Genomic DNA, 15,231 nt, shown 5'->3' on the forward strand with positions numbered 1-15,231 from the left:
TGTGGGACCCTTTCCCATTTTTATGATCTCTTGGGGATATAGTCCTAGTAGCGATATTGCTGGGTCAAAGGGTATGCACATTTTTGTAGCCCTTTGGGCATAGTTCCAAATTGCTCTCCAGAATGGTTGGATGCGCTCACAGCTCCACCAACAATGAATTAGTGTTCCAACTCTCCCACATCCTCTAAGGCCTTTTTTTCTATTGTAGAGACTCCTGTTCTACCCCCTCTTATAGCTTTTTGGGACCTTTCTCCCTTTTTCTTTTGATGCAGCCCTGGGGTTCTCTCCTCTCAGATTCTTATCACAGGACTTGGAAGTACTCCCAAGTTAGGCTCTCTGGTTCTGCCCTCTTACTGGGCTTTTGCCCCAGGACTCTTGGGCTGCCTCTGAGCTGGCTCTTGCCATGGGGCTTCAACTATCCCAAAGTTGGGCTTTTCCTGGGGAGCTTTCTCTTAACCATTGGGCTCCAGAGCTCCCACCTCAGCTCCTCACTCACACTGGGCTCCATTGTTACCAAAGGTCTGTTTTGTACAAAACCTTCCACCTATCTTTGTTTATTTACTTCAGAGTTAACAAAGAATTCCAGCCATCTTTCTGTGAAAGACTGGTTGGAGGACTCTACATTTGATTTTTCTTCTTCCTTTTTTAACTGGTACATTTTTTAAAGCTTTTCTGGGAGGTTTATGGGGTATCTGGGCTCCTCACTTGCACTATCCTCCCACAATCCCCTCCTCTAGTGCTTTTTCTACCATATAAGACAATATGGTAGGGGTGGTTCTCAGAGAGAGACAGAGAGAAGAAATACAAAAAGACACATACAGAGAGAAATAGAGACAAAAACAGAAAAGTATATATACACATGCATATACATATATACATAAAAGAGTGAGAAAAAGAAATATGGAGACACAGAGAGAAACAGAGACAGAGACAAAAACAGAAATACATACATACATACATATATATATATATATACAGAGAGAGAGAGAGAGAGAAATACAGAGACAGAGACAAATAGACTTCTAAGCGAGTAAAAGGAAGATACTATCAGAGATAAAAAACAGGGGTAAGACCTTGAAGTTTGACAGTGCTTGATACTTCTCACAATGGAGCATATCATTTGGTCCAAAGTTGTTGTAGGTGATGATGATAAGAAGAAAGATTCCACTTTGGCTCCCACTTAATATTTTTACCAATTATTTACCAATGATTTCAATGAAGATCTTGGTATCAGATTCCTTTCACACAGGACACAAAGCGAGGGATAACCAACAGAGTTAAAGTCCAAAAAAAATGTCTTGACAAGCCAGAACTCTAAACTTAGTCTAATAAGATAAAATGTGAGCAGGATATATGTGTAAAATAAATCAGGGAAAGCATAATTAGATGACCATTGCTGTGTAACTTGAGTCCAAAAGCTCAATGGTAGGGGACTCTCTCCTCATGGGTGGAGAGCGATGCCTCATGCCTTCATGAGAAGCAGACTAGAGTTGGCAAGAGACTCAGGAGATGTGAAGAGACTGAACAGCCTGATGCTCTCCTGTCTTCCACTCTGCCAATTCCACCCTTGCCCTTCCTACGGGTACTTGACATTGCTCTCTACCAACAAGAAGGGAGTCCTCTCCCAATGGGCTTTAGGATTCTGAGTTCTGTCAGTAAATGATGTCTAGTGTGCTGCAACCTTGATTTGGGTCCATACTGTGACTCTGCAGCCAAAACAGCTGATATTGGCTCCATCTGGGCTTCATTGAGGGAGTCTTAGAATTCAGACCAAGGAGAGTGATAGCAGCATTGTCCTCTGCCGACAGAGAACGTTTGGGGAATTATGATCAGCTCTGGGACTCATACTTTTGGAAGGACATTGGCAATCTGGAATAGGCCCAGCAAAGGATGATCAGGGTGATTGCTATGCCAAATGAGGATCCACTGAAATTAGAGAAATCTTGGTGAGAAGGGTGCCAAGGAGGTGAAGGGGTTCTAGCTCTTTTCAAGTATTTGAAAGTCTGAAGCTAGAAATTCTAACTTAATTCTAACTCATTAGAAAGGAGTTTAGAATTTCTTTCTTTGGACCCTCTTTGGCAGAATTTGGAGCAATGGGGGTAGCTGCAGAGAGGCAGTTGGAGATTCAATAAAAGGAAAAACTTTTTCCACAATTACAACGTTGTAACAAAGGATCAGCTTCCTGAATGGGTTATAAGTTCCATGTCACTGAAGGTTTTCAATGAGAGATTGCATCACTACTCTCCTGGGATGGTATAAAGAAGATTCCAGTCCATATACTTCAGATTAAATAGCCTCTAAGGTCAATTCCAACTCTGAGATTCTGAAATGGAGAAGAAAGCCCTGGCCAACCCTCCCTCCCCAGGCAAAGTATTGGGATGGCAAGAACTAGGAAGCTGAGGTGGACAGGAGCAGAGAGACCTGTTGTTTTAGGATTGGTGCCCCTGAGATGGAAAAATCCCGATGGAGCCCAAGTAGAAAAGCAATGAGAGATCGGCAACGTAAGGGTTAAGGTAGCCAAAATTTGTTAGGGAGAGTGGTGGAAGCAGAAAGGAGGTTAATGAGATTACCTTTTCACCCTCCTGGGTCTTCTCTGCCTCTGTTTGGCTTTCACAAAAGGCTTTATGGGGCAGGCTACTGTTTTGTTTTTATTGTGGTATAATATTTGCATTTCCACACAAGAAAACCAGGGATTTATCCCAAATCCTAACCTGGGCTCCTGAAATTAATGGGGACCATAGAGAATCCCAGAGGTAGAAATTCAGCTGAAAAGCCTTGCTTACTTATTCCCTGGAGCCATGAGCATAGTGCAAATAGCTGCCAAGGAATTGAGAGGCCTGGGATTTTGTCACAGTTTTAACCCTGCATGGCAAAGACAAGCTGTTCATCTTCCCAAAGCCTTGCTTTCTTATTGTGGAAAGTAAGGGGTTTCAGATGGATTGTCTCTAAGTCACTTTCCAACTTTATTACTAGACTTGGAATCAGGAAGACCTGGATTCAGATCTTACCTCAAAACCATTTCCTAGCTGTGTGAACCTGGGCAAGTCATGGAACTTCTCTGTTCCTCAGTTTCCTCATCTGTAAAATAAAGGGCATAGATTCCATACCCTCAAACCTCCCATCCACCTCTAAACCTATCAATTTATTTGTAAAATATTGATTTTTATTTGTAGGTATAGCAAAAGCATTCTGGAGTTTGTATCAGAAGATCTGACCCAGAGTTTCCCCTTCCCTATATGCCAAGTAATTTAACCTTTCTGGATTTCAGTTTTCCCAATTGTAAAATGAGGGGATTGGATCCAGTGATCTCTAAATTTCTGTCTACCTCAAAATCTGTGCTCCTTCTTATCTCTGCTCTGCCTACCTTACTGAGTAGTTGTGAAAACAGCAAGATACTATATGAGAATACTCTACAAATCAAAAATAATAATTTACCTCAGGTCACAATAATATTATATTGTGGATAGGGGCTATGCCAGGTATAGGCTTGGCAAGGAAATGGCTTGCCCTTGTACTAAGCCAGGGTGGGGACCCTGCGTCCTTGAGGCCACATGTGGGCCTCTAGGTCCTCAAGTTCAGCCCTTTGCTGCAGGCCACAGGTTTCTCACCCCTGTACTAAGTTCTTCCACCTCTTGGAAAGCTCTGCCCACAACTCACCTCCTCCTAGAAGCCAGCCCTGATTAACTCACTTTTATTCTGTGCTCCTCAGACTATACAAAGCCACAGGTCAGCAAGTGAAGAATCAGGTGGTACAAACTTTGTGTAAATTTTCAAATTATTAACCACAAAAGGTATGTTTCCTCTCTCCAAGAGATCTATAGATTCTTTGATAGCAGAGACTGTTCCAAAGTTAAAAAGTCACACAACAGAACACAATGAATCAATACTTCACTGGCTTTCTGTGGTGCTAAAAAGATGAGGAACAAGATGTATACTCATTGATTGAACATCTTATGGTATGTGAATATAAAGAAATATTATTGCACTACTTGTTGTTCAGCTATTTCAATTGTGTCCAACTCTTCGCGACCCCATTTGGGGTTTTCCTGGCAAAGATATTGCAGTACTTTGCTATTTCCTTCTCCAGCTCATTTTTACAGATGAAGAAACGGAGGCAAACAGGATTAAGTGACTTGCCCAGGGTCACACAGCTGATAAGTGTCTGAGGTCAGATTAGAACTCAGAAATATGAGTCTTTCTTACTCCAGGTCTAGCACTCTATCCCCTGCACCACTTAGCTGCCATATTATTACACCATAAAATGACAAATATGAAGGATTCAGAAAAGTTTATATGAATTGATTCAGCAAAATAAGCAAAACTGAGAAAACCTTGGGCAAATCACTGAACCTCTCTGTGCCCCACTTTCTTCATTTGTGAAGTGAGGGGGTTGAACTAGATGACCTCCAACATCTCTTCCAGCTCATCTATGATCCTATTAATACATATAACAGTAATGTGAATGAAAAGCAACACCACAAGACATCACTCAGCTAAATGAATTGACCAGGTTTGGCTCCAGAACACTGATGATGGCATATACCTACCTTTGTTTCTTTAGAGGAGAGACAGTGCAGGGATCAATCATACACATTCAGATAGGATCAAAGTGTCAGTTTCATTAACTATTTCTCTCTTGTAAGAAAGATGTCTGCTAATAGGGTATGATACTGAGAAATAGCTGTTGGGTTTTGTTTTCTTTTAAGCATCAAGACCACTAAAACATAAATAAATAAATATGGCCTAGCTGACTTCTATGCTTCTTCTGTTTGAAAGAACATTCCGATCTGCAAGGTATTAACCTCAAGATTCCAGTCAATCTTTTGTTCATAGTATTTTATTTTTTTCCAATTATATGTAAAGAAAGTCTTCAACATTCACTTTATAAGACTTTGAGTTCCAAACATTTTTGTCCCTTCCTCCTTCCCTTCCTTCCCTCCCTATTCCCTGATATTGGCTACATACATACAATCATATTAAACATATTTCCACATTGTTGTTGTGTTTGTCCTTCGTTCTCGAAGAGGACTATGATATCAAGATGACTTTGATTTGAGTGAGGGAGGGCTGTGCAAGGTCACCAGCCTCACTTTCTCCTCCTGAACCATCTGGATCCAGTGATCTGATATGCATCAGGACTGGAGAGCGCCCAGGATGCAATGTGACACCCTGGTCCTTTCAGGCTAAGGTCTTATCACAATCTTACTTTGAGTGAGATACATCCATTCAATGAATAGGCTTCTTTAAGTTATGCAAAGGATGGCTCCTTTAATCAAAAAAAAAAAAAAATCAAACTGGGATGGGAAGACCCTCAGGGTTCCTGGGTAAAAGAGAAACATTTACTATTTAGTAATAGGGTGGCAGAATGGTGAAGTAACCACTATTTTGATGGCACAGATTTTACCAAGTTTCCTAGAAGAGTATATAAATAATACCATTGAAATATAGCCATCCCATTAATATGAATTTCCACATTCACCATGTTGTGAAAGAAGAATCAGAACAAAAGGGAAAAACCAAGAGAAGGAAAAAACAAACAAAAGGTGAAAATAGTATGCTTCAATCTGCTTTCAGACTCCACATTTCTTTCTGTGGATGTGGATAGCATTTTCCATCATAAGTCTTTCAAAACTGTCCTAAATCATTGTGTTGCCGAGTAGAGCTAAGTCTATCAAAGCTGATCATCATACAGTTGGGCGGTTACTGCATAGTGTTCTCCAGGCTCTGCTCACTTCACTCAGTATCAGTTCATATAAGTCTTTTCGAGGTTTTTCTGAAATCTGCCTGCTCATCATTTCTTATAGCACAACAGTATTCCATTGCATTCATATCCCACAACTTGTTCAGTCATACCCCAATTGATAGGCATCTCCTCAATTTCCATTCTTGACCACCACAAAAAAGAGCTGCTGTAAATATTTTTGTACATGTGGGTTCTTTTCCCTATTTAATGATCTCTTTGCAATATAGACCTAGCAGTTTGCTGGATCAAAGGGGATGCAGTTTTAGAGCTCTCTGGGCATAGTTCCAAATTGTTCTCCAGAGTGGTTAGATCAGTTCACAACTCCATCGACAATGCATTAGTGTCCCAATTTTCCCACATCTTCTCCAACTTTTATCATTTTCCTTTTTTTGTCACATTAGCCAATCTGTTAGGTGTGACTTCAGAGTTCTTTTAATTTGCATTTCTCTAATCAATAGCTATTTAGAGTATTTTTTTTCATATGACTATAGATAGCTTTAATTTCTTCTTCTGAAAGCTTTCTGTTCATATCCTTTGAGTTATCAATTGGGGAATGATGTATTCTTATAAATTGGATTTAGTTCTCTACATATTTTAGAAATGAGGTCTTTATCAGAAACACTGGCAGTAAAAATTGCTTCCCAGCTTTATTCTTTCCTTCTAATCTTGGTTTCCTTTTTTTTGTTTGTTTGTACAACCCCTTTTTAATTTACTATTATCAAAATTATCATCATTCCGATGAATATCTGGTCACTGGACCCAGATGGCTCAGGAGGAGAAATTGAGACTGGTGACCTTGCACAGCTCCCAGTTTCATACCTTGTTCGACAAATTGAGGGAGGAGGGGCCTCTTCTAGGGCGTACCTGGGCATACCTTTTGCATGTATGCTCTAGTGACCTGGCCCTACAGTAAGGAGGGATGAAGAAAACACCACCATTTTGAATTCTTGAATATTTCCCAAATATTTTACCTACTGGTTTGGTTAATTCAGTTAATCCAAATAATTTTCTGCACTATTACCTCACATTTTCTTCTCTTTCTCCTTCCTCTTTTCCTTCCTTTCCTCGTTGACCTTCTTGAAACAATTGATTAAAAAAAAGATATGTTAAGTGCTTACAGTATACAAGCATTGTTTTAAGTATTTGGCATACACATACAAAAGCCAAGACAGAGTCTACCTGTAATAAGCTAAATTTTACTAGGGGGAGACAATCTACAAAGAGGAGCGATGGTCTGGGTGGGGTATTTTGGTGTGGAAAATTTCCAGAACGTTAAGTAGAAGCACAGGAAATAGACTGCCAAACCCTTTCCGGGAAGGGAAGGCCACACTGAGTTGATTGCTTTCTTTTCTCTTTCTTCTTCAGCTGTTTTCCTTCCCTCATCACTTAGCCCTCCCCATGCTCAGCCACCGACTGCTATCATAAATATACTTTTTTTTCTTCCATTAGTGGCAATGTTTCAAGTGATGTTTAATCAAGGAATCTCTCCTACAGCCAGTCACCAGGAAGACTTTAGACACTTTTTTGCTGTGTGACTAAAAAAAAAAACCAATTCCAGCCAATTCTACAAAAAAGTTTATTGAATAATTTTATAAAGCAGGTCATGCCAAAAATTAGAAATCATAGTAAATGTAAGTAGTGTATAAAAATAATTTATACAATTATATTATTAACAGTGGCATTTCATTCTAGTAAAGACTAACCAGTAATCTTTCCCAAGAATTTTCTAAAGCTGTTAAATATGTTTTACTAACAGTACACACAGAAGCACACACACACACACACACATACATACACACAAACACACACATATGTACATCTCAAGTATTTTTCTTTCTGAGTTTCATAGTCCCCTGTGATAATGCTAAAATGTCTAAAGTACAACAAAATATTCACTAGGCAGAATAATGGACATATGACTTAAGATTTTTCCCTCTCAATCTCTTAAGTTAACACTTTATCTGAAAAATTAAATCATGCTTCTCAGAGTTACTACCAGGCTTATCAGTGCATTCATTATAGTGTTGCTCTAGTGCATTTATTGTGGTCCTACCCTTAGTGCCTGTTCATTTACCTGGCTAGGCATCTTATGAATTGGAAACTAGTCATCAGTTCCCCCCTCCCCGCTCCAAAAAGCAAACAAATATATGAACAACCTGTGCTAACCTGATTACATTTGGCTTATTCTTTGCTTAAGAGCACTGATTTCCCTTTCAATCTCATAAGGCAAATCAGTATTGACTTGCACTTCTAAGTACTTCTCAATTTCCTCCACCTCTTCCTCCCAAAACTCCTTGGAAATGCTGAAGAGCTCTGTCATATTGATATCTGTCAGGCCCTTGAGATTGAAGGCATCTTCAGAAGGGATGTAACCAATGGGTGTGAGCTTAGCATTATCTTCTCCATTGATCCTATTGAAGATCCATTCCAGGACACGGGAATTCTCCCCATATCCTGGCCAGAGGAATTTGCCTTCCTTATCCTTCCGGAACCAGTTGACATGGAAGATCTTGGGCAGTTTGGTGGCTGGGCGCTGAGCCATACTGAGCCAATGAGCCAGATACTTCCCAAAGTTGTAGCCAAAGAAAGGTCTCATGGCAAATGGATCATGCATGATGACTTTGCCTATTAAACAAACATAGAGAAATATGAAATGACTATGTCTCTATTTAGCAACAATAATTCCTGATAAAAGTAGGTCAGAAATTTCCAAGTCATTATAATAGCAAATAAATACTGAGTGAGAGACAGAGACAGTATGAGTTATGATGAGAAGATCAACTTTGGAGTCAAGGAGATCTGACTCTGACAGATATTAGCTATATGACCTTGGGCCAATTATATTGTTGTCCTACCCTGTGCCCTGAGACTGTAAGTAGTGGAGCACCTAACTAAAGAATTTCCAGATCTGAACCAAGAAAAAAAAATATGATAAAGAAATATTACACAAGGTTGAGTGGGTAAATATGCTTAATATTTTAAACACTAATAGAAAAACTTGCTAGCAAACTCTATGGTTTACATTTCCCCCCCTTACCTTTGTGCTCAGCAGCTGCTGTTGCTTCTGATCGCATTGAGGCCCCAACAAATACTCCATGCTGCCAGCTCATGGATTCATAGACCAGAGGTACTCCTGAGCAAGAAAAAATGTACTTTAGTTTGGGATTCCACTCAAGTCCTGCTCAAACATGTCAGTACAATCTGGAAGTGACCCTTGCTCTCCAAAACTACATGACTAGGACATAAGTTCTGACAGATTCTACTAGGCTGGAAAGGTTGAGAGGAAAGGCATTCTAACTGACCATAGGACTGTCGACTGAGGACAGCCTAATTACGTGTGTTTGCTCAGTGACTCAAGCAGTACACACAATGAATCTGTCTTTTCTGTGCAACATTGTCCTAGAAGTTGAGAAATGCAATTTCCAATGGAAACACTGAACATTTTCCAGATTTCCCTATAAGTCATATATTAGGAGAGAGAGCATGGTGTGGTGGACAGAGTGACAGGCCAATATTTAGGAAGATCTAAGTTCAAATCCTGCCTCTTATAATATGATAAATGGGTGAACCATTTAAGCTCTGTAACTGAAGTGGTTCTTTAGTATTTATCTGAGACAAAGATAGGTTGCAATATATACTGGTAGAGGGGGTTACTATGCCCACAACAGGAAAATCACAGGTCCTAATAATAACCCACATCTTCTTCTAATTATTAATAAATGCCATTCTCACCAACAGGTCTACGGCCTCCAAAGATAATGCCCTCTATTGGAACTCCTTCTGGAGATTCCCAGGCAGGGTCAATGATGGGGCACTGATTTGCAGGAGTGCAGAATCGGGAATTGGCATGGGCACAAGGCTCTCCTGGGCAAAGCAAGAAGAGAAATGTGGGTTAGGAGCATATATTAGCAGCAATTTAGCATTTACATCATGGTCCTATCTGTGTGCTCTTACCATCCTCTGGAGTCCATTCCTTGTTTTTCCATGACGTAAGTGTAATACCTGGGCCTAAAGGCTCATCGATGCCTTCCCAGTAAACACCTCCATCACTTGTTTCTGCCACATTGGTAAAGATAGTGTTCTTCTGAATGGTCTTAATGGCATTGGGATTTGTTTTTACAGAAGTTCCAGGAGCAACTCCAAAAAATCCATTTTCTGGATTAATAGCCCTTAAGTTGCCTGAAATTTTTAAAATATTGAAGTAGAGATGAATATGAAACAAGCATTTATACTTGAAAACGTATTCTAATTAGGTTTAAGCAAAACTTTTTTTTCTTTTTCTAGCCAAATTCAAAGCCCTTTTTTGTATTTCTCTGTTTCTCTCTAAATACCCATTTTATTCTGGAATTTAGGTTTGTTTTGCTTCTATAAAGCACTACATTAAATTTCAAGACTTGATCTTCAGATAACTTCCCATCAAACAACATTTTGATGGGTTACATATGTAAACAAACCATCAACATCCGGATTATATTTTAATCCAGATTTTTAATTAAGGGGAAATACTCTCAAAAATATACTTCTAACAGGACCATTTCTCATGGAAATATTCATAAATAATTTAAAATGTTTTGAAATCAAAACCCCCAAGTTTTTGCCTGATCCCCACAGGCAATATGAAATAGTTACCTTGATCATCAAATTTCATCCAAGCTATATCATCACCAACGCATTCAATTTTCCACCCTGGGAGTGTTGGATTCATCATTGCTAAGTTAGTCTTTCCACAGGCACTGGGAAAAGCAGCAGCAAGGTACTTCTTCTTGCCCTCAGGATTCGTGATCCCCATGATCTGTTGAGATTTGGAATCTTTCAGGAACAGTCATTTGCCCCCTCCAGTATGTCTTTCAAAAGCAAAAGGAGGTGGGAGCCCCTACTTCTAAATATTTGATTTTAGATATTAGGTGCTCTTAGTGCTCTCCTTAGGGCCACTCTTCTCTGGAAACCTTAAAATAGCCTAACCATTATTTTAACATGCTCATCAAATGGAATTTCCCCATGTTTTCTGACTCATGCAAACCCCACTTTTGCATTTACCCCTACTTTCAAGAGCTCAGGTTTTCTAGAAGGGGAATCTGAAAGCCTAGCTTCAAATCCAAGGTATGCCATTATAGGACCTGTGTGATGCTAGGCAAGTTACTTTGACTCTTTGGATCTCAGTTTCCTCATCTGTTAAAAAATGAGAGTTGGACTAGATGATATCTGAAGTCTCTTTCATGTATCTTTAAATCTATTAGCCTATGAGTGTAATTCAAATCTATGCAAGTACCAAAAAAAAAAGTTTTATAGAATTATATTATCTTAGAGTTAAATGATACCTCAAAGTTAATCTAAATCAACCCTTCATCTACGTTCATCCTTCATTTTCAATGGAGACCATGACATCAGAGAAATGATGACGTGACTTGCACTTGACTTTGTTTTGAGTGAGGGAGGGCTGTGCAGATCACCAGCCTCACTTCTCCTCCAGAGCCATCTGAATCCAGTGACCAGATATTCATCAGGATGACTGGAGATGACCCAGGATGCAAAGGGAGGCCTTGGCCTATTTGGGTACTCCCTTAGAGTGAGGTACCATCCATTCAGTGAATAGACCTCTTTAAGAAATAATCAGGGAATGAGCCCTTTAATGAGCAAAAGAAAAAAATAGGTACATGAAAGTGGAAGCGGAAGGGCAACAGTTACTATTGATAATTACTCTGAAGCCAAGAGGGTCCAGAAAAGAGCCATTAAGTAGAGTTTGGGCAGGGACCTATTGTTGCGTGTTCTATGAGCTTCAGAGTGCACTGGGTTTAAGCTTTTGGGAAAGGCAGGACAGGACAGGAACAAAGGAAGGAAGGAAGGAAGGAAGGAAGGAAGGAAGGAAGGAAGGAAGGAAGGAAGGAAGGAAGGAAGGAAGGAAGGAAGGAAGGAAGGAAGGGAGAGGAGGCCTGTAAGCCCCAAGTTCACTGGGCACCTGAAACATGAATTCCCTCTACAGCAACTCTGACTAGCGATAATCCAGCCTCTGATTTGGAGCATAATGTGAAGGTGGGCTCATTACTTCATGAGCAACCCTGTTCCAGCTTTAGATAGTTCTAATTATCATTAAGAGCTTTTCATACAATAATAAATGCTTGTTGAACTGAACTGTACCACAATCTGCCTCCTTCAGTTCCCACCCATCCATCCTACCTAGTTCCTTCCTTTGAGACCTATTGCAGAACAAATCTAATCTCTCATTTTTTCTTTTATGCAGTCCTCTTACCAGCATATGCTCAGCCAGCCAGCCTTCTTCCTTAGCAATCCTGCTTGCTATGCGGAGGGCAAAGCACTTTTTCCCCAGGAGGGAGTTTCCACCATAACCACTTCCAAAGGAAATGATTTCTCGGCGATCAGGGATGTGAGCAATGAGGGTCAATTCTGGATTACAGGCCCAGTTGTTGACTAAAGGTTCTATGAAACATGATACAGGCAAGTGAGTATCAACTCCTCTGAATGGAATGTGCCTAAAATTTGGCTAAAGATCAAACAAGTACACTCACTTTTTAAAGGTAAAGGGCAGCCCACAGAATGGAGACATTTTACAAATTCCCCATTTCCCAGTGCTTCTAAGACTGGTGTTCCCATGCGGGTCATGATCTTCATGCTGGCCACTACATAGGGTGAATCTGTCAGTTCAATGCCAATCTTTGACAGAGGAGAACCAATGGGACCCATGCTGAAAGGAATGACGTACATTGTTCGGCCTATGGAACAAGAAAGAGTAGATGAGAAATAACACAGAAAATCTCAGACTTAATTTGAAGAATTCTTGCAAAGTTTTGTTAAAAGCTAACAGCCACATATAAATTATTTCCTGCTTGGAATATCCTATCTTCCCCAAAATACAACTCTGATCAGCAGATTTAAGTGTATATTGAAATTAGATTAAATAGTAATATCATGACTAAACTTCACTTTGTATTACTATTTGGCATGTACATATCAGTCAGTTAAGTTGCACAGAGTGCTGGATTTGGAGCCAAGAAGACCTGATTTTGAATCCTACTTAAGACACTAGCTACGTGACCCTAGGCAAATCACAACTTCTCGGCCTCAATTTCTTAATCAGTAAAATGAAGATGATAATAATAGCACCTTCCTCACAGGACCTGCACAGCCCTCCCTCACTCAAAACAAGTCAAGTGCAAGTCATGTCATTATTTCTCTGATGGCATGGTCTTCTTTGGCAACAAAGGACAAACACATACACACCTTAAAATACCATATACATGCTAGCTATCATCATTATTACCATTATTAATATATACTATATATACTTCAACATAATAACATAATAAGTATGCTTCTTGAGTTTAGAATTTTTATGTGTAAAAATTTTAAATACCAGAGGCAACTATATTATGTTTTTAGCAAAAACATATTATGCTTATTATGCTTAGAATTTTAATGGTAGAATAATCATGGAAAATTATACTAGCATCTTGTCATATTAAGTGCTTTATTCACCTTTCATGCATCCCGGAAATCTGGCATTGAAGGCTTTCTCAAAGTCTTCCTCTGACATCCAGCGACCCAGTTGGCTAATCCCAGTCTGGGGGATTGGTACTGTGTCTCTTTGCTCCTGGGTAACGATGACAGTTTTGCTTTCGATTCTGGCCACATCTCTGGGATCAGTAAGAGCCAACCAGCTGGCAAAAGTCAAGAATGTATATGTTATTATTGCAGAAAGTTGAGACAGTGAATAAATTTTAATATAAGTGTGTACACACAGGGCTTCTTTCAATGAAATGCATAAAAATCTCAGGCAGAAGAGAGCAGATGAACCTCATGAAAATATAACTGATGTAAGTGGGAAATGGTTTAGAAGCGGACTCTGTCAGAGTCTTCCCTCCTTCACCTCTTTCAGTAGTGGCTTAATAAACATCTGTGGAATGAATGTATAAATGAATGAGAACTTTTTAAAAGGCTCAGGGGGTTTCAGAAAATCAGTATATAAACGACAGAGTCAAACAATAGTTCATTAAAGAGCCTTCATTCCAAGACACGAAACGAGAGAGAATTCCGGTTAGGATTCTCAGAGTTTCCTTTCCTTACCAATTGTCATACTTCTTCAATTTCTTGATCATGCCTTGTTCTACCATACTGTCAAGAAGGTTCTTATTCTCTTCCTCAGAACCATCACAGATATGGATTTTGTCTGGCTGGCACAACTGGGCATTGCTTTCCACAAAGTCTCGCACTTCTTGGGATAAGGTGTCTAGACTACCTTGGACGACTTGAGCAGAGTGGTTCATGTTATTCGGCATCTCCGGAGGCATGACCAGGCTGGCAGAATGGATGGACAGGCAGAAATGATCTGCACAATCTAAAAATGAGACAACAAAGACCTTTTGGTTAGCCTCAAAGGAGCTTTCAGCATTCTGTCTGAATTCTGTATCACTAGACAGCTATTGGATCTGTAAACAGAAAATGAGCTTAACATTTAAAAATTACATACAGATATGTATAAAAGTTCTACTTACATTTCCTCTCTTTGGAGGATATCAGAGATCTAGACGGTTTTGTTGTTGTTTTGCAGTTTCTTCCTACTGATGAGTGTTTCTTCCTTATGGGAACTTTATGTCTGCAGGCACACCCTCTTGCCTTAAATACTTTAGGAAGGAGAGCCCAACCCCCTAATCTAGGATGAAGGAGGCTTGGCCCTTGCGTCAGAACAGTATCTGTTGGCCAACTGCCACCAACTGCTATGGCTGGGAACAACTTGCGACAGTAATGGGCAGGGGGTGAGGGGTGGTGTTCTCACTTATCACTTATTTAACAGACAGTTGATTAATGAATACTAGCAGTTTTTTTCTCCACTGGACTGCCCCCAGTGAGCCCTTGCACAACTTGTTGACTTGCTAAGCTTCTGACCTAATTCACCATGGATGGAAAAAAAAAGGAAAAACCAACCCCTACAGAGGTCTTCCTTGAAAGGCAGATGGGACTTAGTGTACTGACTCCTGAGCAGGCTGGAAAAGACTCCTGGACTGCCAAGATTGTTGGTGAAGGATAAACCAGCACACTCAGCATACACCTGCACAAGGTTGTCAACTGACTGAAAACTAGATTAGCCTATCATCCTAGGGCTATTTCCTTACCTTGGCCAAATCCCCTAAAGCCAGAGAAAGTCTGGTATATTGGTCCAGGCTGAGAGCTCAAGGATTTAGGGTATTTAAAAGCTGACTTTCTGATTAAGATCTACAGGGAAGGTACCTGGGGGTTGGTAGAAAGCTCCTGCATGCAGGTGGCTGGGGATCTCCGCTGGGATCTCAACCTACTTACTTTAATAAATGTAAAGTGCTTTGTAAACTTCCAAGGGCTATAAAAGAATGTTAGCTCTTGTCACCCTGGGCCTTAGTTTCCTGATCTGTAAAATGAGAGAATTGAGGAAGATGACCTTTTAGGTTCCTTACAGATACAAATCTATTTTTATTATTTTTTACAGTTGAAGGAATTGGGGT

At 40.0% G+C, this 15,231-nt stretch overlaps 1 protein-coding gene across 1 annotated transcript; it reads right to left on the reverse strand.

Moving 5' to 3' along the window:
• Positions 1-7,305: 7,305 nt before the first annotated feature.
• PCK1 (phosphoenolpyruvate carboxykinase 1) lies at positions 7,306-14,670 on the reverse strand. Its single transcript, XM_072633451.1, has 10 exons — positions 14,251-14,670; positions 13,823-14,093; positions 13,235-13,416; positions 12,268-12,471; positions 11,991-12,178; positions 10,373-10,535; positions 9,698-9,922; positions 9,476-9,607; positions 8,781-8,876; positions 7,306-8,368 (listed from the first exon to the last, which is right to left on the reverse strand). The coding sequence occupies exons 2-10, from the start codon at positions 14,044-14,046 to the stop codon at positions 7,914-7,916; spliced, it is 1,869 nt and encodes a 622-aa protein (XP_072489552.1). The 5' UTR covers positions 14,047-14,093; positions 14,251-14,670; the 3' UTR covers positions 7,306-7,913.
• Between the last annotated feature and the right edge of the window lie 561 nt (positions 14,671-15,231).

Source organism: Notamacropus eugenii, chromosome 1, assembly GCF_028372415.1.
Source record: "Notamacropus eugenii isolate mMacEug1 chromosome 1, mMacEug1.pri_v2, whole genome shotgun sequence".
Taxonomy (NCBI): domain Eukaryota; kingdom Metazoa; phylum Chordata; class Mammalia; order Diprotodontia; family Macropodidae; genus Notamacropus; species Notamacropus eugenii.